This window comes from Poecilia reticulata, chromosome 1, assembly GCF_904066995.2.
Source record: "Poecilia reticulata chromosome 1, P_reticulata-male-v2, whole genome shotgun sequence".
Lineage (NCBI taxonomy): Eukaryota > Metazoa > Chordata > Actinopteri > Cyprinodontiformes > Poeciliidae > Poecilia > Poecilia reticulata.
Window position 1 is genome coordinate 17,519,372 of NC_088830.1, and position 27,986 is coordinate 17,547,357.

General features: G+C 40.3%; 1 protein-coding gene across 1 annotated transcript; it reads right to left on the bottom strand.

Moving 5' to 3' along the window:
* Positions 1 to 115: 115 nt before the first annotated feature.
* On the bottom strand, positions 116 to 27,979 carry LOC103463324 (MLLT6, PHD finger containing). Its single transcript, XM_008406613.3, has 20 exons — positions 27,559 to 27,979; positions 24,924 to 25,003; positions 24,777 to 24,831; positions 24,544 to 24,653; positions 17,630 to 17,733; positions 14,503 to 14,596; positions 14,288 to 14,395; positions 13,630 to 13,719; positions 13,081 to 13,228; positions 12,203 to 13,000; positions 11,532 to 11,722; positions 10,310 to 10,427; positions 10,094 to 10,160; positions 9,328 to 9,476; positions 7,688 to 7,885; positions 7,377 to 7,453; positions 6,410 to 6,777; positions 5,218 to 5,308; positions 3,867 to 4,079; positions 116 to 3,011 (listed from the first exon to the last, which is right to left on the bottom strand). The coding sequence occupies exons 1-20, from the start codon at positions 27,665 to 27,667 to the stop codon at positions 2,976 to 2,978; spliced, it is 3,204 nt and encodes a 1,067-aa protein (XP_008404835.2). The 5' UTR covers positions 27,668 to 27,979; the 3' UTR covers positions 116 to 2,975.
* Between the last annotated feature and the right edge of the window lie 7 nt (positions 27,980 to 27,986).

Genomic DNA, 27,986 nt, shown 5'->3' on the forward strand with positions numbered 1-27,986 from the left:
TACTTTATATAGTCATGCATTATATAGTCATGCATTTGTACCTTTAAAAAGAAAGCAGGGTTTTAAGAGGACACCAACGCAAATTGCAGGAAAGAATAGACAGCGGAAAGCACCATGAAACAACTCAGTAAAATACATTTATTGACAAAAAAAAGTTGTCTTTTTTAATTTTGCACACAAAAATATCAAAATACTTTACAGGGCTTTGAAATCTGAATATTGTCAATTTGTTTCGATCAGTTCTGTCAAACAAATTCACTGTACAACGACGACAACGTGCTTTCCTTCTTATAATTCAGTGCTCATTTCATTTATCTTTTTTTTTAATCTATTAATTCATGGGAACAATGCATTTTAAATGATGCATAGTTATAACTTGGTATTTAGCTATACATTTGAGAGACATCACTGCATTTCATGCAATCCATATCCTAATAGCTGACGTCTCATTCAGAGCCAGGTGCTTAAATGTTGCAATACATAAAAGATACACAGTACGACATTCATAACATGGAATATGTCTGCTACCCAAACTTCAAAGGAATGAATGTGTTTTTACACAAACATATTAAAGTTTACAAGTTATTATTAAAATAATAATAATAATAATAATAAAAAAATGTCATAAAAACCATTTACATTTGGGCTCGCAGGGCCCCAGTGCAACATGACAAAGAAACCGCTTCAGCAAACCTTTGCTCCACTCTTTGAGTTTGAACTTTTTCTTGGCTGAGAGGAAAATTATAACGACGACAAACCTCCGTCTTGCAGTCACACTAATAAAACATAACCAACCATTCACCTTCTGTCACTGCTACAAGTACACATGCCTGGCAAAAGAAGAATTCAGATCCTTAAACTTCTTACAACCACAAACTTCTATGTATTTTATTCCATTTTTTATGGTTGTGGCCAACACAAAGGGGCACATAATTGTCAGGTGGGAAAAAACAAACAAACAAAAAAAACACTCTGTTTTACAGAAACTGAAAAACGTGTCATTGAATTGTTCGCAATCCCAACTACTCTAACATGCCAAATTAAATCCAATGAAACGGACTTTAAAAGTCACCTACTTAGTAAACAGTTCAGATGTGTGTAATTTAATCCCAGTTTCTGTTTTCAGGTTCATACAAAATAACTTTATGAATGAAATAATTACTTATTTATCTTCTATTTACACTGACACACGTCTTTTGTGTTGCTCTGTCAAAAAAAAAAAAAAATCTAATAAAGAATTTTCTAGTAGCTTCAGACAATCTGATAAAAGTTCAAGAGGAATGAATAATTTTTTTTTACAAGGCACTGTCTCAAAAACCAGGGAGACGCTTGAATCTGTGAAACAAACCCATCACCGACAGTTTGGGAGACTTGCGAACAGAAAGTAAACAGCTCAGAAACTCAAGTGAGAGATGTAAATGAGAGAAAATCAATGTGTAGGTAAAACCAAGTCAAACGGGCTACGGTCGAAGAATCAAGAGTGGAGGAAGGTCAGCCTCTACGACGGGGTTTCGCTGTCGTCTCAGTGCCGATAACAGTCACATTACGCATCAAACACTGCTATATCAAGAGTTCAACTCTTTCCTATGACTGCAACGTGTGCTACAAATGATCGTTTCTCAGTCTTCTGAAGCACAATAAACTAAAGAGCTCTGCGTGTGAACACAAAAGTCACAATAGAAAAATGATTTGACACTTGACCATACGGTTATTCACAAGTTTTCACTGTTGAAATCTTCAGTCAGCTATCAAAAGTATAAATGAGTTTAAGAAGTTCATTTAGAAACAAACGATAAAAGCCTCCATGTGCCCGAGTTATAGAAACAAAACCTATCAAAGACAAAGAGGACAGAGTGAGCCTGTGGGCCGCGGGCTCTCCCTGTAAATCTACCCCATTTATTAAGGCATTATCTATCCAGTATTGCTAAAAGAAGAGCTAGTTAAGAGTTATCCATGTGGGAAGGTAACACAAAGAACTTCAGGACAAGAGTGCAAAAATACTCACAAGTCATAAACCTCTTCAGTTTGCGGCGGCCCATCCTTCAGAAGGGAGTCTGTGGATGACTAAACACGCACACTCGTTCGGGAAAACCAATGATTCCCTTTCCAAAAAAATTTGGTTTCGTCTGTTTAATCTCGACAGCAACTGGAAGGATATAAAAGACGGAAGGAACTCTCATCGTGGGATGGAACGGCGGCGTGACGCTTTTTGTTTTTCGACGTTAAAATCGAGCGAATGCCACGTTTTTGTTTTTTTAGGTGGTCATTCCTATCCATTGAAGGCTGCTACGGTAATGACTCTGCACGAAATAAATAACGGAGCACAGCTGGCAGAACGTTTGAGGTAATAACTAGCTTAATGAGGAAACGCCACTAACAACACACCAACTTGACTACATCTTATACTTAAGTGCCAGGGCGAGGCCGAAACGCTCAAAGGATGAGGACGAAACCGGGTGAACGCAAACGGGAAGACGAAATATATCGAGGAAGACAGCGGGAGGTTGCCGGAAGTGCTTCCTCGCGGATCGACTGGAAGCGCTGGTTTTGCGCGGCAGAGGGAGATGTCAGTGCTCGAGCAGTCAGAGCCAAACTCTTGACCTTCATATCAAACGGCAAAATAAAAACGCCCACCCAGCTCCTGCAGCGGTGAGCTTCATAAGCAGCCCCCATTGGTCAAGCTAACAAAATAGTGCAATTTAAAGAAGAGACCACTGTAGTCATGCTCTCTGAAAGCTGCCTAAATGACAAAGATAAAAACCATAAGATGGACCTCTAATATTAAGAGCTTCAAAACACACACAAAAAAAACAACAACTTCACCTTAATGTCACGTTTTACATTCATAGAAGTTTGTCAGACGAAGATGACGGAGGAGGGAGAGACTCGAGAGCCCAGAACTTCACAGAAACCAGCGATTCTGACGGGACGTCGTCATCCGAACTGGACAGGAAGCAGCGGGGAAGAAAAACACTTCAGCCGTTCTTGTCTCCTGCCTTCTCTCCCGCTGTCTGGGGGGGAAAAAAATGTCAGAATGCAATAAAATAACAAGAATTATTTAGAATGTCTTATTTATTATTGTTGATCACATTAAAACCAGAAACGTTACCGTATTTTATTGGGATTTTGGCTGGTGATAGACAAAACATAACCTATAATCATAACGTGGAAACAAATGAAATGCATAAATCTTATTTTTTGAAGTATTTAGTGGATTTGTATTCTGTAGCCTTGAATCAGTTTTAGGTAGAATCACCTTTGGCAAGTCTTATGGCCTTGTAAAAGTACCAGTGTATAAAAGTTTGTTTTGTTAATATATGCAATATATTTGCTTTAATGTGAACCATAATTCATTTTATTTGTATATTTAGGCTTAAGAATGAAAGAAAAACATTTACAAGAGTGAGAAAAAAAACGGAGGTAAGAGAAAACATGTAGACAGGGTGATAAGGAATAAATTCTGGAAAAACTAATTCTTCTATTCTCTTCTTTTTTTCCCTCTCTTTTCCTGAAATAGAAACCAACATCAAATTCAAATTTCAGGCTCTGTAGAAACCCTGATTGATGTTGGAAGATACATCTAATTATAGAAAAGATATTACCCGATTTCAGAGAGGTCAGACAACAAGGATCTTTGTGCATCACTGCGGCTTTAAAAAAAAAAATCCTCAAAAAGAACAGAACAAACATTCAAATGTCAGAAGATGATGAAAGAATATGCCTGTTTTCTTTCAGAAAGGTTTGATCATATTGACTCGTTGCAGCAGCCAGAGTTTTAATCCTCTGGAGGAAAAATCAGGATCACGGCTTGTTGGCTCAAACCTCGATGGATTCGGCACGTTATGAAATCCAACAGCAATACTCACCCCAGGTTTGTGGAGCATATTGTCCTGCAGACCAAAGAGACCCCCCGCCTGGCTCCCCTGTAGGGGAGACGCGGTTGCCGATGACAACAGGTTGGGCGACTGGGAGATCAAGGGCGAGTTAGGGGTTGAGTTGAGCGCTCCCGTCAGCGTGAGGCGCTGCAGCTCCCTCTGCCTCTGCTGCTGCAGCATCTGGCACACCACCGCCTGCTGCTCCTGGAGGAGGAGGAGGAGGAGGAGAGCGCTGTGGCTTAACTGATCTGTGATCAGAGCTAAAAGCAAACAAACAAAACTGCCGTTTCAATGGCCACTGAAGGCCAGCAGCCGCGTTTGAAAAGCAAAGAGAGGGAGAGAACTTTAAACTGCAGGGAAGCATGCAACCAGCTCAACGGAGGTGAACAAGATTTAGAGCTACAGAATCATCACTTTGCTCTGAATCCTGCAAGGCTGGAAGAGTTTGAGACGTCTTGCTCCGAGATGCACTGCAACAAACCTTAAAATTCATATCTTTACCTGTTTTTGTAACAGGACAGAAGTAAGAAATCTTCAGTCCCCTTATCGTGACAACTACTCAACTTCACAGTCAAACAGGAAACAAACTGGTTTCTATAATTAGAGTGTGTCAAAGCGCATGACGGATTGAAACCCCAGCAGACTTCAGCAGTTTGCAAGTCAAATAAGCGTTGCTGCATCACTTTGGTGGAAGAAGCACTCCATATGGGGAGGAGGCAGCTTCGCTTAGCACTTGGGGTTTTCACTAAGCAACCTCAACATGTTTAGTGTGCAAGTCGTGCTGCGATCAACCCACATTTATAGACAGCAACTAAATAAGGTGGATTCTGTAAACTGAGACGAGGAAGACTGGGATTATGTGGGCACTATTAAGATGTGTGACCATTTGTTAGGGATACAATAGTAGTTAACTTGTTTTAACCATCATATTCATATCAGTAATAATTGTAATCATCATAATAGCAACACCAACAGGGATAAAGACAGTAAATGTATTTTTTTTTTACAATAATAGATAGTACTAACTAATAATAATAATGATAGACATGAAAGTCAATAACAAAAACAAAGAAAGTAATCATTAAGATTACACTGATGAACACAAATATTTCTACATATAAAACATATTATAGAGTAACATCTGACTTTGTCTGCTAAGTGAACCAGCATATTTAAATGCCATCCCTTCCTGTTGTACCTAGCAGACCTGGTTTTTGAAGAGATGAAGGCGACTACACTTTCTCAGGCTGCAAGAAGAGACGCGGTTTCTCTTTTTAACGAGTCTGACTGCATGCACATGATCAAGGCGTACGAGATGAAGTGATAAGAACAGTGCCACTACCGGTGTGAAGTTCTGCGAGGCGAGGAACTGCTGGAGCTGCTGCTGCTGCTCGAGGAGGAGCTGCTTCTGCTGCTCAGACAGAAAAGAAGACCTGGAACAAACGTAAAACACCGAGTCAGCTCACAGAGCAGGCAATAATGTCTCTGGTTGAAGGATAAAGTGTAGCACTGGTTTTTGTTCAAACCAAAACAAAGATCAAGGAGTTCAAGTGTGCAGCGCCTTGCAAATAGGTTCACTTTCCACATTTCGTAAGATTTAAAACCCCGTAAAGCTCAATGTATTTTACTGAGAGTCGACATGATAGAGCTCCGTAAGGTGCATTTCTGTGAATTGGAATTAGCCGCGTAATACTGTCTACCTGGCTGCACAATATAATGGTGTGTTCACACCAAAAACGCGTTCGACGCTTCAAGTTCGACGTGTGTGCACTATGAATGCAGACGCTTGGGATTTTGTGCTAAACCTAGCGTTTCGCGTGTCTGGTTTACATTCAAAGTCTATGTGGAGGCGTGTCGAGGGCGTGTCATACACGTCGGCTCTAGCCGTGTCTTTCCATTGGACGCTCTTGACGCTTTGGACCCTCCAAACGCTTCAAATGGTTCAAATCTTGCCGCACCAGAGGCTCGAAGCGCGCCTGGTGCGCACCTCCACGGCCCTAGACGCACCTCCACATAGACTTTGAATGTAAACCAAAACGCTTTTGGTGTGAACACACCATTAGAAAGTCTTCTGCTGGCAACTTTACTATTAAATTTTGCAATGCTATTATCAGTTGGTGATATGTGCTCATTTTCTTCTTTCCTCCCTTTCTCATCTTTAACATTTCGGTCAATGTCCTTTGTGTCAGATATGAGCATCTGCTGCCGTACACAAAAAGCTAGAATTTTGAAGACCACAGTTCAAATTATTATTTGTGACAAAAATGTTGTAAACAATTTATTCTTTTTTTTTCTTCCTTTTTATGCAATGGTTGATGTTCCATCATACAAAACCCCTATAACGTACATCGAAGGTTATGGTCATAATGTAACAAAATACGCAACGAACAAGGAGTGTGAATGCTTTTGCATGACACTGCCCTCAGTTTACCAAAGTGGTCTACAACAAATTAAAGCTCATCTCGTGGATCAGTGCGTCTCTAACAACAACAACAACAACAACAACAACAAATGGAAGCGAAGCGGCTACATACGGGCTCATGTTCTTGGGAAGCTGGAACCCTTGGGCCAGCGCCTGGGGGTTGATGGGAGGCGGCTGGGGGCGCAGGGCGGGCAGCGACGGCTGCTGAGCGATCTGCACCGGAGACTGGATCACGCCGTTCAGACTGCCCAGGACACCGTTCATGTTCAGCTGCGGGCTCCCTGTGATGGACGCGATGAGCCCGCCCACCGGCAGAGCGGAGGCGCCGGACTGACTGATGCCCCCCAAAGCGTCGCTGGGCCCTCGGCTCAAACCGTTCAGCAGGGGCTGGCCGAAGGAGGCGGGACTCTGTTGAGGAGGCGGGGTACCCTGGAAGGAGAGCGACGAACTGCTGCGGGACGGACTATTAGAGTGGAGCTCCTGGATGAAAAACACAAAAGCTGACTTTTATCATAAAATAAACAAGGCAGGAGAAATGATTCTCCTAAAGAGATTTGATAGTGATAACGCTGCCAGAGTGTTTGGTGATTTCACAATAGGAAGGCGATCGATATCAACAGGTAATGTGTCCAATACAATTTTCAATAATTTCACTGAACTCTGATCCAGAACTGCACAGCAGTTGGGGGATGTAGGCAGAGGAAAGACTTTAGCCGCTCAGCCTAGCTGTGCAAAGTGGGCGGCAACAACTAACTCACTCACTCACTGTTGACTGTGATCAACGGGTTGTTGGTCAATAAACTGTTGAGCAAGTTGCAAAGTAGCAGTTTAATGTTTCGCCACTACGCCTCATAACTGATTAACAATGAAAAGAACTGTGTGGAGAAGATGAGTGCAACAACTGGAGAGGAAACTGTGGATAAAACAGGAAAGGTCACATCACCAGTTTGGCAGTATTTGAGCTATTTAAAACACACAAAAAATAACCAGTAATAATCAATATCAACTGGTATGAAATCGTGACTCGTTTTTCAGCCACGCTGCCCGGGCCCTATGAAGAAGGAGGAGAAGTTTCTCACCTCTGATGAGGTAACAAAGGAGGTGTCATTCAGGAAGCAGCTTTTGGAGAGGGGACTCTTATTGGTGCTCAGGGGGTCTAAGGAAATGAGAGGAATATTCACAGGGTAAAAACTACAATTTCTACGTTTACCACAATCTATTATGTTCAGTAAAGCCACAGCAAGCGACTATGTTAGAACGACTCTGTCTCTCTTCAAGCTTAATCACATTAACATTCTGGTGCTGCTACACGGAAGTGGGAGTGTGGGAAGGCTCCGTGGCACGACGAGGGGACAGAATCCCGAGGGTGTCAAGAGGTGAAGAATCTAACCTTGAGAAGATGACAGAAAGCTGAGCTGCGAGGACGAGAGCAGGCCCGGCCCGGTGTGGATGTGGGGCTGGAAAGGCACTGCCAGCTCAGTGTTGAGCAGCTGCAGCCGCTCCCTCTTCACCGTCAAGCTGAGGATCTGGTCCTGGAGGCGCTGGTTCTCCTGCTGCAGCGAGTGTAGCGACTTCAACATTTCCACAACTGAAAGACAGAGCGCGAATGTCACAAGAAACTTTCAGTGATGGGCGATTTCCAGAGAGAAGAAAGGTTAGCGAGGGTGATCAGAATGTATAAGTCATAACTGGCCAGTGTTTTATCCGGGGTCAGAATAGTACACAGTTTATTTTTACCAGGTGAGCCATAATTTTCCACAGCTTTCATGCAAAAGGCTTGCAAAACTGTTTTAGGCCATACAGATCTGTTTTTTCTTTTTTAATAAAAGAAGTCAAGGTTTTTCCTTCCAATCTTCACTTTACAATGACAGGTTATATTGGGAGCCGCAGATACCCATCTGAATGTATTTATCCAACCAGATCTGCACCGTCTGCTTAGAAACAGCCCTGCACGTTACTGAAAAAGATCCACATAAAAACGTTGCCAGCAGAAGCAAAACAAACTTTACTGATGAGTGAAGCTTTATGTGCTGAGTCAGACGTGTTTAGAAAATAAATGAAGAAGCTGGCGCATTTTAGTTGGTGTCACAACATGTGTTTTTTTTCTTTCTTCCTGGACCAACAAAATATCAAGGTTCAATTACAGAAACTCACGTTTGGACAGATTGTCTGCTGCTGTCAATAAAAATGGAGGCCGAAGCGCTCAAAGCACAATTAGACAAGTGTAATGTTGAACTATGACCTATCCACTGCACAGACATTGAGTTTTCAAGAATTGATAGTTGAAATCAGATTTTTCACACTGTTGGACAACACATTTGGTTGTTCCCATTTTAAGTCAGTAAGCAAAATTATTTAAATGTTAGAATAAAAAAAAAAAGAGACATTTTTATTATGTTCTTCAAAGTCAGAGGTTCACATGCACCAACATCACAATGCAGTTAAGCAATGTGGGATAACCCCAGATGATTACATCAAGGCTTTGTAATATTCTTATAAAATAATTCACATTTGATCAGGCAAGATTTCAGGGAGAGAACCACAAGTCTGGTACAGTCCTTGGTTACAATCTTCGGATGTCTTAAGGTGCCATATTTGTCTCTTAAAAACTATGATAGTAAAAACAGTATGGAAAAGTCCAGAGGTCACATCTGTTCAGGAGAGAGATGGTTCTGATTCCCAAGCATGAATACTTGGTTTAAAGTGTGTGACAGACAACTTTTTATAACCAAAGAAGCTGGAGACAAAGAGACCAAAATTGCAAAAATTTCAAAATAGCAAAGAGGCAAAATGACCTGCACCCATTTGAGGTCTATTACTCAAGGGTAACCAGCTTAGCAAGCAACGTATGGTTCTTAGCTCGGAATCAGTTGGTCATAAAGTGGTTCCTAAACTCAAAGGAGTGAGTCAGCAGGATCGTTACACACTTTGTTCCCACAATAAACAAAACAAAACAACTAAGCATTGTTTAAATTTAACCGATCGAGACTCAGAGCAAAACGAAGCCACTGCAGTCTTCTGACTACTCACTGTTGACCCCCATCTCTCCGTTTCCGTGTTTCTCCAGCAGGAGCTCGATGTGGGAGCTTGCAGGGGGAACGTTCTCAGGACGGGCTCTGACTCCAGAGCCCAGTCCGTCTCTCTGGTCAAACAGGAGAGGAAGACAGCTCATGGGAGACCTGCAGAGGGACGAGGACAAAACCGGTCAGACTCTGGGTTTGGGTCAGCTTTCATTTTAACACCTTGTTAGTGATCCAGCTCTTAATTTCCAATGAGCGACAACGAGCAAACCGCAGTTAAAAACCATATATATTGTTTATATTTACTGTATAATCAATTTGACTACTAAGTAAAATATAAAATTGTTAAGTACAAAAAAAAAATTATTTTCAGCGGAAATAAAATGTACAATAAATATATTATAAACTGTTAATTTAATAAAATATGCTGGTTCCAAAAAATTTTTTAATATTAACTCTATCATCTGGGGAACCAATCAGATGCCAACAATAAAAGTTTAAAACTAAAATAAATTGCTAAAAATGCATTACTAGTAGTGATCATTTCATTATTTACCAAAGTATGTAGTAAATTAGAAATCAACAAATTATTATATATGGATGTATTTTTCTTATTTTCAAATATATTTATATTTTGATCTGTAAAAAGTTATTTACTGACTAATTTTTTTACTTCATTATCACATTTTTAGGCCTTTTATGCTTCTTTGTACTGACCTCGATTAATATGTATTTAAAAAGCCAAAATAAACACAGATAAAAGAGCAAAGACGTACTGTGAGGACAGACTCTCTCTCGGCGAGTTTCCCTGACACTGGAAGCGGCAGTCATCGATGTCAGACTCTGACAACCAGAACAGATAAATTACCAACAGGACGACGGGTTGACTAAAAACTTTGCTGCGTTTAAATTTGAATAATTAGACGCAGAGTTATTACTGGTGAAATGTAAGAGTATTTTTGCAGGAGAAAATTAAATTTGCTTGTGGTCACCTGGCAATGAGGTCTGGCCTTGGCTCAGTAGTGGCGGCAGTGTCGAGGCTGTGGAGAGACAGCTGGCAAAAGGCTGGGAGGAGTTCAGACTGTAGGAGGCGCTGGAGCTGGAATGGACCTGAGGGACAAAGATCAACGTCAGACAGGCAGGCAGAAAGCCTCCGTTGCTACTAAAAACCCACATTGAGGTCAGGCGGTTCATATCTTTGTACCGGAGGAAAATGGATGTACCCTTAAATCATATGTGGGTGAAGGAGACGGCACCTTTTGTTGTACTGGAACGACTCGCTTAAACCGTCACAGAAAAGGGAGTCAAATTTTGAAGAAATTTGCTCAACAATGACTGAGTTTGTGAGCATCATGAAGGAAATTAAGAAAATGATTAGTGCTGAGTTTTTTTGTTTATTTTTTCTGTTATTCATTTGCTTCCCATTCTTTTATTATTTAAATTTGTTTAAATAATAAACAATTTAATTTGTTTATTAAAAACAAATGTAATAAACAATTTGTTTATTAAATTGTTTAGATCTTATGGCCAGATCTAATTATGATCTGGGAATAATTAGATTTAAATTTCCAAAATGACACATAAAAGTTTCAAAAAGGAGAAATTCTACCAATTCCTGAACAATGTAGAAAATCCCAATAATAACTGAGCAGAACTGAAGAACTGAAGAAGCGCTCTGCTTGTGAAACCGACGATGGATTACCGAGCGTCTGTTTCACCAGGCATCCTTAATTCTCGGTTTTATGACGTTGTTTGTTTGCTGATGTTCTCTAGCGCTGCGTTTCCCAACCCCGGTCCTCAGGGCACCCTGACCTGCTTCAACACACCCCATTCAAATGATTGCAATTCAGCAAAAGCCTGTTAATCAGCCATCAATTGAAATCATATGTGATGTGTGTGTGAAGCACTCTAACAGACCTAAGAGGTCTTCACAGAACAGCTGCATGCATACCGATATTAAATGAAATGTTGAACTTATTTACATGTTTTCTAGCCGTACTGAAAATATTTTTTACATCGGATCCACATGCACACAATTATTTACTGATGTGCAAGCAACTTGGGGGCACATCAACGTATGCCAGCGGGAAGCTGGAATCTGTTTTCTTTCAAGCTTGTGCAGCACTTTGATCAACTGAAGTTTCTCTTTCCTGATTAGAAATGACAATGACTCGAGTTTCCTGACGATGTCTGAGTGAACCTTCTCTGACATACCTGCGTGTTCGAAACAGCGCTGACAGACGGAAGAGAGAGCGAGGAGCCATGAGATGAAAGCAGTCCTGACGAGAGAGGTGTGCTACACATTGCTCCTCCCAGGGACAAGGAGGTGCTGCACACTCCTCCACTCAGGGAGAGAGGCGTGCTGCCACCAAGCGTGAGAGGATCCTTGAGACTGGAGTAGATACCTGAGTGAGGACGGGGGAAAAGGAATCAAATTCAAAAGCCTAGGAGGAAAGAAAGAAAAAAAAAAACCCTAAAGGTTTTTTCTCCTCTTGTGGCAAGTTGTGAAGCTCAAAAACACGTAAGGCACCCGAGAGGCTGAGTCGGAAAGTAGGCCAGGAAATGTGCAGCTCACACAGCAAACCATATCTAGGACAATATCTCTGCCTCACACAGATTCAACAGTTCTATGAAGCAGATTTACAAAATATAAAAGCAGTGTCACGAGGCCAAATCTGTTGATCCTGGATGGCTTTTCACTTCCTCTGTACCTCTGAGGTCATGATTCTCAGATAAGCTGATGGGTGTCATGGAAGTACTTGGACAATTTAGAGTCGAGCTTGAAAATGAATACAGCAGAGTTTAAACAAATAGCAATGCACGCACGCACGCATGCACACAGGAAGTTAGAGGGCTACCACACACGCCCACCCACTCAGACTCACCGGAGCCGAGTAAAGAGTTGCTGCGACCTGCAGAAAAACTCCTAGCAGAGAAGGAAGAGGTTGTAGAGGAGGAAGAGGAGGTGGGAGGTAGCGAGGAAGAGAAAGCAGGGTGGGACGACGATGATGATGATGGGCTCTGGTAGAGAGAGGAACTCAAGGCTGGAGGGGTCGGCGCTGGGGCGTCCGCATGGTGGTGGTGATGGTCCTCATCCCTCCGCTCTCGGTTCTTGCTCCCACGCGGGCGCCCCGGACCGTGGCGGCTCTTCTTGTTGCTATGGTGCCTCCGCTCTCGGGGCAGTGGCGGGGGCGCGATCTTGTCCTTCAGGCTGGCGTCCTCCAGGACGGGAGGCGCGCTGACCTGAGGCGGCTTTGAGAGGGATTTGGACGGCTTGTAGTCGCTCGAGGAGGAAATTTTGCGGATTTTGCAGGTGCTGCCCAACCCAGACGAGGAAGTGATGCGCATAATGGAGCCAAAGGTGGAGATGGTGACTTTGTTCTCAAAGGGGCTCGAGTTGCTCTCCGTCCGCTCGTGGCTTTGAGACCCTGCCAGGGGGCAATCGGCCGGGGTCAACGAGGGGGGCTTTTGGTATTTACAGTCTTCCTCCTCTTCTTCTTCTTCCTCCTCTTCATCTTTGCCATCTTTCTCTTCCTCTTCCTCCTCCTCCTGCACCGCAGACCTCCTGTGGCGCTCCTTGCGTTTCTCTCCGTTGTGGTCGTCGCCTCCGCGGTCGTGCTCGCGCTCCAAGCGAGAGGATGATGAGAACTGATGGAAATCCTGAGTGGTCGACAGGGATCCGCCTGCAGGAAAGCGCAAAAGCAGTCAGACACAAACACTCGGAACAACTTTTCGCCGTGATGGGAAGTGCTGCAGGCGGTACCGGTGTTGAACGGGCTGGAGGAGCAGGAGGAGGAGGAGCAGCTTTTTCCGGTGCTCCCCGTCTTCTTACTCCGGTGACCGTGACTGTGGGAGCTCAGCTTCTTCGGCTTCCCTTCGCCATCTTTGCTGCTGTGATGTGTTGAAGATATCTATCCATGTACATCCAAAAACAACAGGAGAATGTTTCACGTGTTTTATGAATGATGGCTATCTTTAATAATAGCTACCATGCTCTATTCAATGTACTTTCAGAGTGACATATCAATCTGTTTTAACTGTAGTTTTTGCTTTAGTAGTAAACGCATATTAAAAAAAAAAAATCAGTTAATGCATTTACGCAACTCTATAAATCGACAAAGAACTTTCATCACGTCATTATACAACGGTAATGTGATGCTACTGCATTCTTACCAAAGTGTGTCAAAAAACTTTAATACTGATGGAAGAAATTGTGTCAACTTGCAGCTAAACTGCATCACGTCTCCTTTAATATTTGGTAATTAATGTGACCGGCGCGTCGTAAGACGGTCTGTGGTTCGGCTGTTTGTACCTTTTCTATACCGCTTGTTGTTATGGAGGAGCTCAGGCTGTCTGAAGACTTCTTGTGCCGCTCTTTCTGACGAATCTTGTCTTTATGACTCTAAAACACACACAAACATACACACGCCCAGTGTAGAATGGTCAGCATGTGTACAAAACAAACATCTGTCAACTTCACGGTGCAGAGATTTAAAGAAATATTTCTTTCATTTTTACCTCCCTGTAAATTCAGGATTAAGTTGAAAATTCATTTCCTCACACTTAAAGTTCTTCAATACCAAACTCAACGATCTGTTTCATCTTGGAAATATTTTCTAGCACGTTGATTTCAAATTTTAGATTTATTTCTGTGAAAGGGAAGCGTTTCTCTCCACTGATCAGGCTCTACATAAATAAACTGATTGAACACATTCCTTCTCCTGCTGTTTTTGTCTTTTTCAATAATCTATATAGATTCTTAATTATTGATCTCACTGATTGGCATTAATTACCAACTGGCCTGACTATTTTTATAGCAAAAGTTTCACTTTAGTTGTTTCAATCCATCTCTGTCCTCTACAAAGAGTAGAGGAAAAAAACAAACTGACTTTACACAGAGGAGAGAGATATTATCTGTGGTTAGTAAATGCCAAGTTACTCAAACTAAATCAGACCAAAGAGTTGTTTACCTTCCTCTGTTTATGGTGGTGATGTTTTTCCTGCGATGGAGAACTGGAGCACCCCCTGGGATGACTGAAGGAGCTACTAGCATTTTCGCTTGAGCGCAACTTCTTCTGCTGTAAAAAAAAATCACAATAATGAAAAAAAAAAAAAAAAAAAGCAACAACAACACAGATCTCTCGGAAAAGTAGGCTAAATCCAGAAACAATGATTTTCTTTGTACCATTTTGTTGTAGTGATGCTTGCAGTAACCACAGTATTTAACGTTGTCAGCTTCTGGGCCTTCTTCCTCACACAGCAGACCAGCCATCTGAGCACTGAGCAAAGTATAGCACAGGGTCATAGGTCAGAGTCAAGCTTCTACACAAACCAGACAACACAGTTGAACCCGAGAGATCAGTCATGACCAAATGAGTTCAAGTTTATTCCGGATTTCTTCACAACCAAGTCAACATTTGGTCTCTTAATTAAGAACATTCAAAACACGACAAGATAAGTGCTGATGCTGGTACTTGAGTTAAATTTGCATGTTTGATGATCTTCAAGATAGAACTTTAGACCAGGTTTCTCTTCGCTTCATGCTGCAGGCAGAGATCTGGCTGCACTATGTGGCTAGAAAAAAAAAAAAGTGTCCATGCAATAAGATCTGGACTGCAAGGAAAACTCATTACACCTATGCCTTCACTTGTCATTATGGATACACAAGTAATTAGCTGCTCCCTCAAACTGGACGACCCGACACATCATACCGGAACATAACCAGGTCACAATATCAACATTTTTTGATTTGTAAATTCGTATGAAGGGAAGAAGACTCAAAGTTATATATTAAAGGTATCAGAGATATGCCTAAAATAAAGTCAGAGAAACAAAAAGGTGTGAGGAGCCATTTCAAAGAAGACTATTTTCTACAGTAGACTATTAATTCAGCTTGCTACTTATAAACGGAGTGAATGGTAAGCAGGTAACAGGAAGACTGAACATAGTATAGAGAAACTGCTCTATACTGTGTACTGGGCATGTCGACAATCTTTTGGAAATTTTATAGTAAGGATCTAGAGTCTCTTTTAAGTAATAATTATAAAAAATGTGGCTTGGAGGTAGTGATGCTAACCAAGAAACTCAAGACAGTCTATAATGTTGTCTGTCGTCATTTTCAGTGTTTTAGAACACTGAAAATGACCAATTTTAAAGTGACTGCTCTCTCACACAGATACAAGTAGAAAAAGAAAATAAAATTTTCAAAATATATTCTGATTATATTAAGAGTAGAGGCAATATTATATCTAATTTTTACCCAAAAGCTAATGTTAACTTACTAAATGAATTAAGTAAATGTTAAACAACAAGCTCGCTAAAGTCAACATGATAACGGCATTTTTTTCCCAGAAAATGCCAGTCTTATCTGTTTTAACTGTTTGTTTATAAATGCCCTAAGAACAGCTGTACTACTAATTTTGTTGTACAGTTTATGTACTGTACAATGACAATAAATCAAATCTACCTAGTAGCATTTTAGCTAAAATGAGCTTTTAAGCTAATTAGGACTGAAAAACTATATCCAGCTTGCTGAATATGCACTTATATAAGATGCAGATCTCTAGGCTGTGAGTAACTTGGGGTTTCCCTTTGAGTTGTTTTAAAAAAATCTCATCATTATTTCACTTTTAAATTTTTTTTCCCTAATGCACCCTAAACAAAAATTTAATTCATTAGTTTGGCACTTTTTCTCTAAGTTAAATGCAACAGTATAGTAAAGTAAGTAAACATAAGTAACACAAGTAAACATACTTGTGAACAATAAAGTAAATGGAAAAAAAGAACCAGATGCTGTCACTTCACCTCTGGATGTCACAGACTCAGAACCTGGGAAGCTGCAGGTGGAGAGTTCGCTCCAAATACAATAGATTTTGTTTTCCTTTTTATATTATTCTTTGCAATTCATAACAAACAGATCACGTGGGGCATATATGCATTTGTGTGTGGATGCGTCGCATGTGTGCGCGCTGCACCTCGTGTGGGTCAGACGCTTTTTCCTTGTATGCCATGAGCCTCGTGTGTCATATTATGGGTCAGGAACTGTGCGACGTTGCCGTTTCTATGTGCCATGTGCATCCCGTGCATGTGTATTTGTGTGTGGGTCAGGTGCTCTGGTTTTGTGTGCCACACATATCATGCGTGTTGGGGATGTGGTTGTGTTCATGTGGGTCAGGTGTGGTGATGGTTTAAATAATATCCTGCAGGCATCCCTGGCCTCGCGTACACTTCCTCAGTCTTTCTTTTGTTGCCAATCTCAATAACCCTGCAGTCGTCTTGAAGTTGTGTCGTCCTCTTCCTCGTGCAGCAGACCGGTCTTTTGAAACTCGTTCATAGAAAGCCGTATATTAGCCGCGTCGCAGTGTTCAAAGCATGTGAACAAAGTAGCAGCTTATCGTCCATTAATTATGGCATGCTGAACAACGCTTTGTGTCTGTGAAAGGTGCTTTATAGACAAACTATTTAATTTACACAAACAATAGCAAACTTTGAATCTTCTTCACTTAGTAACAACTTCAGGACCAAGCAGAGTTGCCATCAATGTAATTTGGTACCACTAAAGAGTGGTGAGTTTAACTGGAAAAAGGTTTGTTTGGTTTTTGTCAGAGCAGATGAATATGAAAACTAGACAATTGCAAGTCACCAGCAAAACTTCTTGAGACGCTTGTAGTAATTGTAGATTTCCAAAGATGCAAACAGAAAGCTCTCCAACCTCATCCCTTGTTGATTTTTTTTTAAATTGATTTAACTATTTCAAGATAGATCTTCAATCTAGACAAAAAAAAAGCAACAAAAAACAACAAATTGATGCCATTTACTCTTCTTCAGGAAAACTTGCCATCTGCTGAAATCGTCATCTGCAGATCAGACGTCTGTCAGACTTTTGCTGATCATAAAATGGATACAAGTTCCCCCGATTGTTACATTTCTAGGTTTCATTGCTGAATTTAAAGCAAAGAAGAAACAGTTCAAATCAGACACAGGGGTACAGTCAGACTGCAAAGCAGATCGCCAGAGCCTCTTCTGAAATGGGAAACAATGTTAACTTTTGTATTTCAGTATTAAATTTAAAGCTATTCAATTAAGTCCTCAGTTAACATTAATTGAACGCACTGCAAGCGACTGAGCAACAAGAAAAAGTACACAACGCATTCAAAAGAATGAATGCGGTACTGCAGGAGAGGAGGAGAATCTCTATTTTAAAGCATCAAAATATTTGATGTTTTGTCTACGCCTTTTGTCATTTCCTTTCATAGGGCCCCACCACACGGCGAACATCAAACGCAAACATGATGACAATGCTCGTCACTCACCAGGTGACGTGAAAAGCCTGTCTGCAGCCCTGCCTGTTGCAGGTCATGCAGGCTCCACAGGCCGCCTTGCTCTCCCTCCCGTGGTCCTCGCAGATGTAACACGTCTGGACGGCAGAGGACACCAAAGAAAGACAGAAATACGATTCATAATTCACAGCCATGTGCAGTGTTTATACCAATGTGACCAGAGCAAACACATAAAAGGGAGTTACACCAAATAAAAGATTAAAGCGCTAATGTAAATGATTAAGATGTTTAGCAGATGAGGGTTTAAAACAAAATTGTTTCTTCAGGGTTTGATACAGCTAAACTGTTCACCAGATGTTTAGGGAGATTGAATCGTCTGTCATCACCTTTAAATAATTTTGGTGCTCACATCCACACAATGAAAGGAGAACGACTCCCTTCACTGTCCAACGTTAAGACTGAACTTTCCCTGTTCAGATCAGTGAAGAGTACCAAGAGGATTTCTTTTTGCTGAATTGCCAAAGCTCAACGTTCTTTAAATGAAAATGTTTACATTTGGATCCCTAGTATTTTGGTAGTATTGATTTTTAATCTTTATGGATTGGTTTAGATGCTTTGACAAGCCTGTCTCAGCAGTGTAAAGGAACTTCAAAAGAACAGGTGTAACTGAGTCTTTTCAGCTCTGCCCACAAAATTTTCTGTGGGACTGATATCAGGGTTGTGTTATGTTGACTCTAACACATCGACTCTGTTGTCATTAAAGGGGCAGTATCATGTATTTTCCAGGCACATAGTGCCATTTTTATAGCACTATCAAGTTACCTTCAGTTGTAATAAAAATGCTGTACATATATAACAAAACATTTTACTACGTAATTTGACATCTTGAAATTGGGCCTCTGTCTCAATAAGAAGCTCCTACTCTTTCCCACATTGCTTCTAATTATGCCGTTTACAACCATCCTGAGAACTGCTGGACTACGAAGTAGTTCATATGATAAGCTCAGGAGACTTGCAATCAACCAGTTGTTTGCTAACTGCTGCCGACGCTAGTCTGGAGGAGCTGAATGGGAGAGTCATGGGGGAAGAAGGGCTCTGTGAGGCGGAAGCTTGCAGCTCTGAGGAGGAGCTTCATGCAAAAGGCGGCGCTTTGTGGGATCAAGCGTTTTGGAACCGTCTATAACATTACAGGATGATATAGAGCTCAAAAAAGTACATTTTACATAAATAATCATAAAAATCATTATATTGAGGGTGACAGTCAAAGCAGTTTGTAACTGATCTGCCGATATGATCAGACTCATTGTTCATTTTAAAGACACACTTGTGGCCAAGCTTCAGTTTCCTGCCTGATGATTTGAGATATTGCTTCAACATGTTCTTTTTTTCATGTAGCCATCTAAGAAGGGAACCAGTTCCTCTCGTGGCAAAATACTCCCCCCACCCCCCACCATGATGGTGCCACCCCTGTACTTCACTGATGGAAGAATGTTTCCCATTTTCAACTAAATATAGAAATGGCCAATATAATTAATCTACTTAGTTGCAATATTTGGCTTTTATAACAATTTGGCACATTTCACAAAAGATTGTCTGAGACACAACCCGTCTCCTCCTTGAAAAGTATCGTGGCTGAACATTCCCGAACTGTTTTTACTTCGATATAATCATCTAAAAAGAAGAATGTGGAACCTTCAGACATAAGGAAATTGAACTCATAACTAAACAAGACTTATAGAGGTCCAAAATGATTAATTTCTTTATTTGTGTTTTGTGTGTTGAGACGTGGGCTCGACATATATCCACAAGTACGCCTCAATTTAAATCAATTATTTGGAATTAACCAATAAGACGATTACAATATCATGACATCATCATCTGGGTTTTCTCAAATTAAGTAAAAGGCAGACTCATTCAACAAATCAGAATATTTTTAAAAAGTATATCGATTTCCGAAGCTTTATCACCAAGTTGAGCACAATAAATAGATTAATTACACACGAGTGGAGGTTTGAAAAACGTCATTTTTGCTGTGCTTTCCAGTCAATGAAAACATATTTAAGATTGGAGTTTCACATCAAGACAAATAAAAGACGGGCCTCTTCTCAATGCATACTCTAACTTATTGAATATGACTGAACTCTTAGTTCATGTAAACCCCTGAATTAAATTGAACTCCTCCTCCATGATCCCTAAAATGGGAAATGTTTAGTCGGATGTTATGCCACGGAGGGAGGATAAAGAAAGGCTATGCGTCTTTCCAAACATTATATGCAAGTATCTGGTTTCAACTGTACATGTGGGCCTGCACGAGATGAAATGAGCAAGCTTTGTACTTGTCCGTCAGCGTTCCTTTAGCAAGCAGGGCAGGCTGGCAGGGGGCAGGAGAGGCCTAGCAACAGGTGCGAGACAAAGGAACAGCAGGCTCTTCACCTTTTTCACTCCAGCAGTCTCCGTTTGCTCTTTCTCTCCCTTTTCCCTCCATTCCCCACATCCCACAGAGCTCTCTGTTTCGCTCTCAGAGGATGACGCTCGTGCAGTGAAAAGCCGGAGACACAGCCGCACCGAGCATGTAAAAGGGAAGAGTGGCTTCTCAAGTTTTCGCTGTCCATTGTGAGGCTGTCTAGGAATGCAGGCTGCAAAAAATCTGGATGAATGGCTCTGACGGGGCAAAGCTGCATACAATTTACTGTAGCTGACAGTAATATGAAACCGGGCCCTCAAACACTCACACATGTGTATTTATATGTAGGCATACGCACACACACACATCAAAGGCACTGGATTTCCAAAATGATCCCAAGATTTCCTTTTAGGAGAGTTTATCTGATACGACACATGTTATAGATGAACTGCCGACCAAAAGTCTTGATTCACCTATTTGCCGTCCAGGGACCCAAACTTTCAGGCAATCTGGTAAAGTAGTCTTAAAGAAATGCATCCAGTCCTCCTAAAGATTCACCCCTTAAACCTTTTACTGCCAGCATCAACGTATATTAAGGATTGAAAAGTACAATTTTTCTATGCATGTTTTTTTAGTAATGGTGTCAAAACCGCTACAATTTACTGTCATGCTTTTTAAAGAGATGCTGCAGTTTCAGCAAATGATTTCTACTGCTGTGTGCAGCATAGAGTACTGAAATGCTGGCCCCTCCCCACCTGTTGCTACACACTGCTGGTCGTCTGGCTAAAGAAAGATTGCTACACTGTTTGGCTGATAAAATTTTTTAAAAAAATCCAATTATGATTTGGAAACTAAGGTAGTATTTCTATTGAGGTATTATTATTGTTTTAAAACTACTAACAAGCTAATAGCAGCAGCATGTGTTTTATACAACTGACTACAGATTAGCAATTAATGCAGAGATTTAAGCTAAGCAGCAGAAATCAAATTAATCTAAAGAGGTTAGATTCAGTTTATTTTTCACCATCAGGAAATGAACATTAGATTTGCATTAATGCAGCAAAACCAAGAATTCACATAATTTCAGGTCCATCAACAAACCTGAGCCTCAATGCAATTTTTAGAGTTTATAAATAAGCTTTTATATTTTTATTAATATTTTAAAATCTTAAAACATAATTTAAACAAAACAAGCACAAGACAATTCTTTATATTTTTGAATTTGTATTCAAGTTTTAGTTATTGGTCTTTAATCTGTGTGTGACTCAGAGCGCTCCATCAGTTTTTCTAATGAATTTCCCTATTAAGGAACAAATAAATTACTATATCCCACTAAAATCAAGCAAAAATATAGGAACACATGCTTCATAAATCAAAAACAAAACAACTTAAATCCCCTTTTTTCCAGTATTATGTGTTAAGAGTCTTAGGAGGAAAAAAATACTATCCACAAAATCTGAATCTGCAGGTCAGCTATCAAAGAAAACTGACATTAAAAAACTGACAGGAAAAGCCTGGCTGGTGGATCTTGGTTTTAAATTACACAAGTTATATTGTGTTACATTTCTTAGAAATGTTTGTGTTAATGAAATTGAACCAAAGTACATTAACTCAAGTTTATCAGAACTGTACACAATCAGCCGGCCATTAAAGACTGTATGTTTAAGGAGTACAGGAGAAGCAACAAATGACACCAAGTTATTTGGTGTTTAATGAATACAAAGGAGATTTTTTTTCTTTTTTTATGGTAAATGTGCATCTTTGTTTCACGCCGCTCCAGCCTACATCTGCTTCAACTGGAAATCTTCCAGAGTTCCCAGAACAACAGTCGCCGTGACCTCGACACACTCAGCTTAGGGCTTTTACAGGATGTGTAGGTGGGAGCACAACAAACAAGTATGAAAAAAAAAATTCAATACAGAATAAAGGTAAGAGTGAATAGTACAATACACATCATGTGTTGCGCTAGTCACGGGTTTTTCATCATTTGAGTCACTGCATAGATGTGTGGGGCAACATTTATGTGACCAACAAAAATTTTTGTTTCTAAAAAAAAAGAAGAAGAAAAATCTTACATACTGTAGATTCAAGAGAGCAGTCTGTTTATGAACTCATTTACATTTACATTTAAAGAATTAGTGAAAGTTTTTAGTTACCCAACAATAAATTGGCACCAAATGTTTGTGCAACAGCATCCAATGAAAGTGATTTAAAACACTTGTATGTCCATAAAATCAAAGCCGAATAAGAAGGGAATTTGCTTGAAAACAATATCATTCCAACTCAGATATTAAATATTTACTGTTTATTCCGTCGTCTTGGAATATGAGAGGAGCAGATTACATAAGACACACTTCCTTCCTGCTTCTGTTTTACTCGATAGACTTGATCCGAGTTTGAATCTGTGATCTCAACACTGTGACACGTATATTGAAATTAAATTAGTAACATAACAGTGGAGACATCATGAAATGACATAAAGCTGAAATCAGCGTGGCCATTTCAGTGCTTTTCTTGCATTTGAACCAACTCTGTCATGCCAATCTCCCAAAATAAGATTGTTCTGGATCAGAAGAGTAACTTGCGTTAGAACCATGGATCACAAAGGGTTTAGAGGCCAAAGAGCTCTGAAATGACAGAGTTTCTATCTGCAAGTTTTATCAATAATTCAAACATCCAAAACAAACTATTGGTAAAAAAAAAATCAACAGACAATTATTTAACTAGAGTTACTGTCCAAATTAAAATGAAGGTGATTCTTTTCCAAACCAGTTCCTGTTGATTCCCCAGATGACAGTAAAGTATTTTAAAATATTATTTATGCACATTTTACTGTGCAAAATAAATTTGTGTGGAGCCTTCTGCAGTATAGGTAGCTGTAGCGGTATACCTCGAGACCACATGATGTTCCAGCGGGCATTTATCCATCAGCCATACTTTTTACTGAAACTTCACAACAAACCATGACACACACAACAACAGGGCTGGGAAACTCGTGCTATAATAGCAATCACTTCTGATTTCTCTCAGAGGGACATGAGTTTTATGTTCACCCTCTCGCCATCCACATAAAAAAAAATAAAAAAACCGGCCAAATAACAATTTAAGAATCTCTTGCTTTAATCTTAGACTCTCTATATGTAATAATTTAATGGTCTTGAATTAAAGTATTTAAATTTTAACAGTAATTAGTGAATTTTGCATTTGGACAGAGTAAATGCTGCTGTTCTCGTTGGTCAAGAATGACAGCCAACCAACACAGTTTAGACTTCTGGAAAGGACAGCAGCATATTTTCACTTCCTACCTCTGCTAAACTCTCCTTCTGAGCAGAAGCTTGTTGAATGGATGCAGAGGTATGCCTGGCCAGCAGATGCATTGTTTGAGTGTTCAGTATTGTTGTTTTCATTCCTATAGCCACATCACATGATTGTTTTATCAAGTCTCACAGACTTTGAACCATTAATGCTCCTGGCAGGAGGCATCAGATTCTCAGGACTGGTTTGTCACCATGTGGTTCTGTGACTCTGCAGTGGTACCAAAACTCTCCTTACAGTCAATGACAGCCTTTTTATTTTTTGTTCTTGTTGTTTTTTTTTTTGTTTTTTTTTTTCAAAAGTTAGTTTTCCTTTGGTGCCAAGAAGGTTTAGATGTTGTGATCAGCACCTACACATTCTTTGCTTTGACCCAGTTTATCTTTTCCTTTGCCAAAGCTTCTTCTTTTCAACTACAACACACTTTTATCACCACCGTGTCATGATAAAACCAAGCTGCATAATTTTCTAATCTCTGGCCTCCATAAAGCAAAACTGTGTTTTGTTTTACCCTGTTTGACAGAAATATGCAGCTGCTGCAACATCTAGGGATTTGTAAATAAGTGTTGATAAGAAAGTCAGTGAATGGAAAATATGAAGAAAAAAAAAAGTTAGTAAGTTAAAATTGGTCAGTAAGCAGTAAAACAGATATGTTGTAATTTATTTTATTCTGGTTTATATGCACAGAGAATTTTGATCAATAATCTGGAGTGATGCAAAAAGAGACAGGTCTGTAATTCAGCCATTTTTAAACAATCAAAGTTAATTATAAAATCTCTGATCTGTGCATCTCTACACAACAAAGTAAAAAGGAGCTTAGTTCTCCATTCAACTCATCCTGCAGAAGCATAGTTTTATTTGATTGCAAAAAGTGAATTATTTGGGAACCATCTCTCTAACACTTGTTCAGTTTATACGAGTCTCCTGCAAAAACAAACGAGTATTATTCTAAGAAATTTTCCGCCCAGTTTCTGCACAAAAAATGTGCTCCTTTGATTGTTTTTTGTAGGTCACTTTCTCTTTTTTTTAGACCCAGTTTGATTATTTTTTTTGAAGGAAAACCCCCTCTTGCAAAACGTGAAACATGCATAGCAGATTAAAGATGGCACAACACACTGACTGTAATCTCAGGGATTAACCAGTATATCCTAACACTCAGATTTCAGATAAAGCTCTAATCTCCAATGCCGCACTAATGCAGGTTTTCCACTTATACGTGCATGTTTTGTACCTTGAGGTATCTCTCATGTGGGACATACTGCAGGATGATGGGCTCCATGGTGAGAACGTTGGCAAACTGCACCTCAGGGATGTAGAGCGCGCACACAACGTGGGCCCAGCCTGAGCAGCAGAGAGATTAGAGGAAGATGACAAGGCCCTTTATGGAGGTCTTTAATTTGTTTTAGGCGCACTGATGTAGATCTCAGAGAAATGTCGGGAGAATTAAGGTGGACAGAGACTCACCGCCACTGTCTGTCCTTTTAAGGGCTCCATCCTTGTGGGGACACAGTTCGCATCTCTGAGGCAAAAGAGACAGCAGAGCTCACTGTGAGCGGAAAAATCAGTCATTGCAGGTGAGATGGGAAGAGTGAGACATGTTGGCATACTCACTACCCGTGCTGCTCGTTCCTGTGACTCACACTTCCTACAGAACCATGGGCCGGTGGGAACCTGGACAATGCCGTAGCACGCTGGGACAAACACACAAACAAACCAAGTGACTACTATTTTTCTTCTTTTTTTTCCTTCTTCAGTCTAATAAATACATATTTTTGACAAAATGAGGAGAATTTGCCCTAAAAGAAATGCTTAAAAAAAACAAGCTTCCTAATCATAAACTAATTTGCCATATAAAATTATATTTGTTCCATAATAACTGGAAAATATGGTGCTTCACATTTAAGTAACAAAAAAAAAAAAAAGGAACCTAAATGACAAAAAAAAAAAGTCCTGTGGAGAAGTTGGAGAAGTGGCTGGGCGACATGGTCTAAAAATAAAATCTCTGATATCTTCATACTTAATCTGATTTTAAGCTATTTTTTTCCTTACTTATTTTTTTTGAAAATAAATTACAAATGACAAAAAAAAGTATGTCAGAAACTTGCTTAACCCCTAGTGAGAGTTGACCTGAATTCAAAGTCCAAGTAAAAAAAAAAGAAAAGTTCTCCACCACTTGGGCTGCACAGTAGTGTTTTAGCATCTCCATCACCAAAAATACTGTCAGGTGTCAACATAAAAGTGAGTGAAAATTTGTTCAGCTGGCTAAATAAATTATTGCCTTCAACATATTAAATGTTATGATATTGCATAAACTCCCATTGCAATGTTGATTATAATTCAGGATTCTGTGCAGCTTTTGTAGAGCTCACAAAGATGTATTTCTACCCAATTATTAAATGGAAGTGATAAATTATCCATTAGCTTAAAATTAAACCAAAAATCTTATTTTGATTCCTTTTTTTGTAGTCATTTCCAGATTACTTTTTCCACTGACCCACAGCCACACCAACAAAACCTCAAAATCACTCAAAATATCCGTAACAGTTTGACCAATGAATAAAACATTAAAATGTCAGCATTTATTACTATAAAATCCTAAATCTGTGTAAAAAGCAATTAAATGTACTGAAAAAAGACTAATTGATTTCACAGAATGTTGTTTGGCACATCATGAAGAAGTGAACTTATGAATCTTGGTAAATTACAAGATGGAAGAATGTAAAAAAAAAAAAAGAAGCAACTTCCACATAATTTAAAAAGAAATCCCTTTTGTATTTAAAACTATTTCTATTCTGCTGCTTCCTAACTTTTCTGTATTAGTCTTTGCTGAGTTTATCCGCAGCAGAAGACATGTTTCTTCTTCCTACAGGATGCAGTTTGGTTTTAATAATCCTCATAAACATCTCATTCATATTTATAGGGCACTTTCATCTCAGCCATAAACTTTAAAGTTATTTCAGCCTTTAACTCATCTATCATAAAACCTAAGCACTTCTTGGTCACTTCAGAGACAAAACTCCATTTATCTCACAGTGTCTTGCAAAGTATTCACGTTGTCATTTGGCAGCCATAATCTTCAGTGTTATTACTGTAATTTGTGTTAGAGAACTCCATAATCTTGGGTTGTATGTGTTTTTATTTTCCATACGAACATAAAATCTGGAAAAAGTGGAGCGCATTTGTATTCAAATCTGACTGAAACAAGATTTTGTGGAAAATCCTATTACAACTCCACCTTCCAGCAGGATTATGACAGAAATACAGAGAACAGAGCAGGTAAACGAAAGCATATTGATGTATTTGAGCCCAATTTGTGGCAAGACTTGAAAATTGATGTTCACAGACACGCAGTCCAAACCTGACCGAGTCTCAGATCTGTTCCTGCATGTTTTCCTCCATAGTTGTCCTGCCATCAAATCGTCCTACCTGAGTTGTGGATATCTAAAGCTCCTCCAGAGTTACCAAGGGCCTCTTGGCTCCTTCTCCGATTATTAACTCCTTACAGCCAGATGAGTCTGATAGTTTATGTGGATCCTCATGAAACTGGTACATTGTTATACATTGCTCAATGTGTTCAAAAACTCGACATTTGCAGTTTTAATTTGTCTGATATGTTCTTTGGTCTCAGTGATGTTCACTAACTGAGGCCTTCAAACAACAGGCTGAATGTTAAAAGGAAAAAAAATACCACCTTGCATGCATTTCTTTTCTACAACTTCTACAATTCTGCACTACGTTGCGTTGGTCTGTCCCAAGTTTGTGGCTGCAATGTGAAGAATAAAACAAAAGTTCAAGAAGTGAATACTTTCGCCAGGTTCCGTAAATAATAAACATCGTAGAATCAAGTCTGATGACTTACTACATGGATATATGATCCTGGGAGTTAGCTGCGCCCAATTATACGAGGTAAATAAAACAAAGCAAGTGTCCAAGCCGGCGGGCCTCACCGGGGCTGGCTTGTGGTGAAAACTGGTTGCGTGTCATGGACAGCCACACACGGACCGGTCATGGAGGCACCATCCTTCCTTGATGTCAGCAAGCCTGCCTGGCCCTGAGCGTTCACAACAAACAGCACGCCTGCCTGCTACCCTGCCTACCCCTCCCACACGCTCGCAACACGCACGTACACAGAGCGAGCCTACCTCAGAGACCTGCCGTCCTCTGAGCGCCGCTGGCCGCTTCCAGCCGCCGGGCTCAGCGACCACAGCTGCCCGCTAATTATAAGCTAACGGCGGCTAAATGTTACCTTGGTGAACGGCGACGCTGCAGCCGTGTCCATCACAGTACACCAGCGGGTTCTCAGCCCAGCCTCGCTCGTCTGAACACACGCAGCAGCCTCCGACCATTTCCCGCATGCTTCTCCCATATGAAGAAATAAAATTCTCCTCCCGAGTAACGGCCCAGACCTCGGCCAGGCCTGTCAGGTAGACATCCGGCACTTTAACGCTGTAACGGGCATAGTCATCTGCCGCGTCGGAAGCACGGGAGTGTTTTTGCCGCAGCGGTGAAACCAAATCTCGGCGTGTAAAAAATTGCGCTGCTTCGCAGCTTCTACGTTTTACCGTGATGTCCTCCTCCCGTCCTCAGAACAGATGCCGTGCGCATGCTCACAATTTGTCCTGCAAAGGCATCAACTTGGGATCTGAATCAATTTTCTATCTTAACATTTTAAGC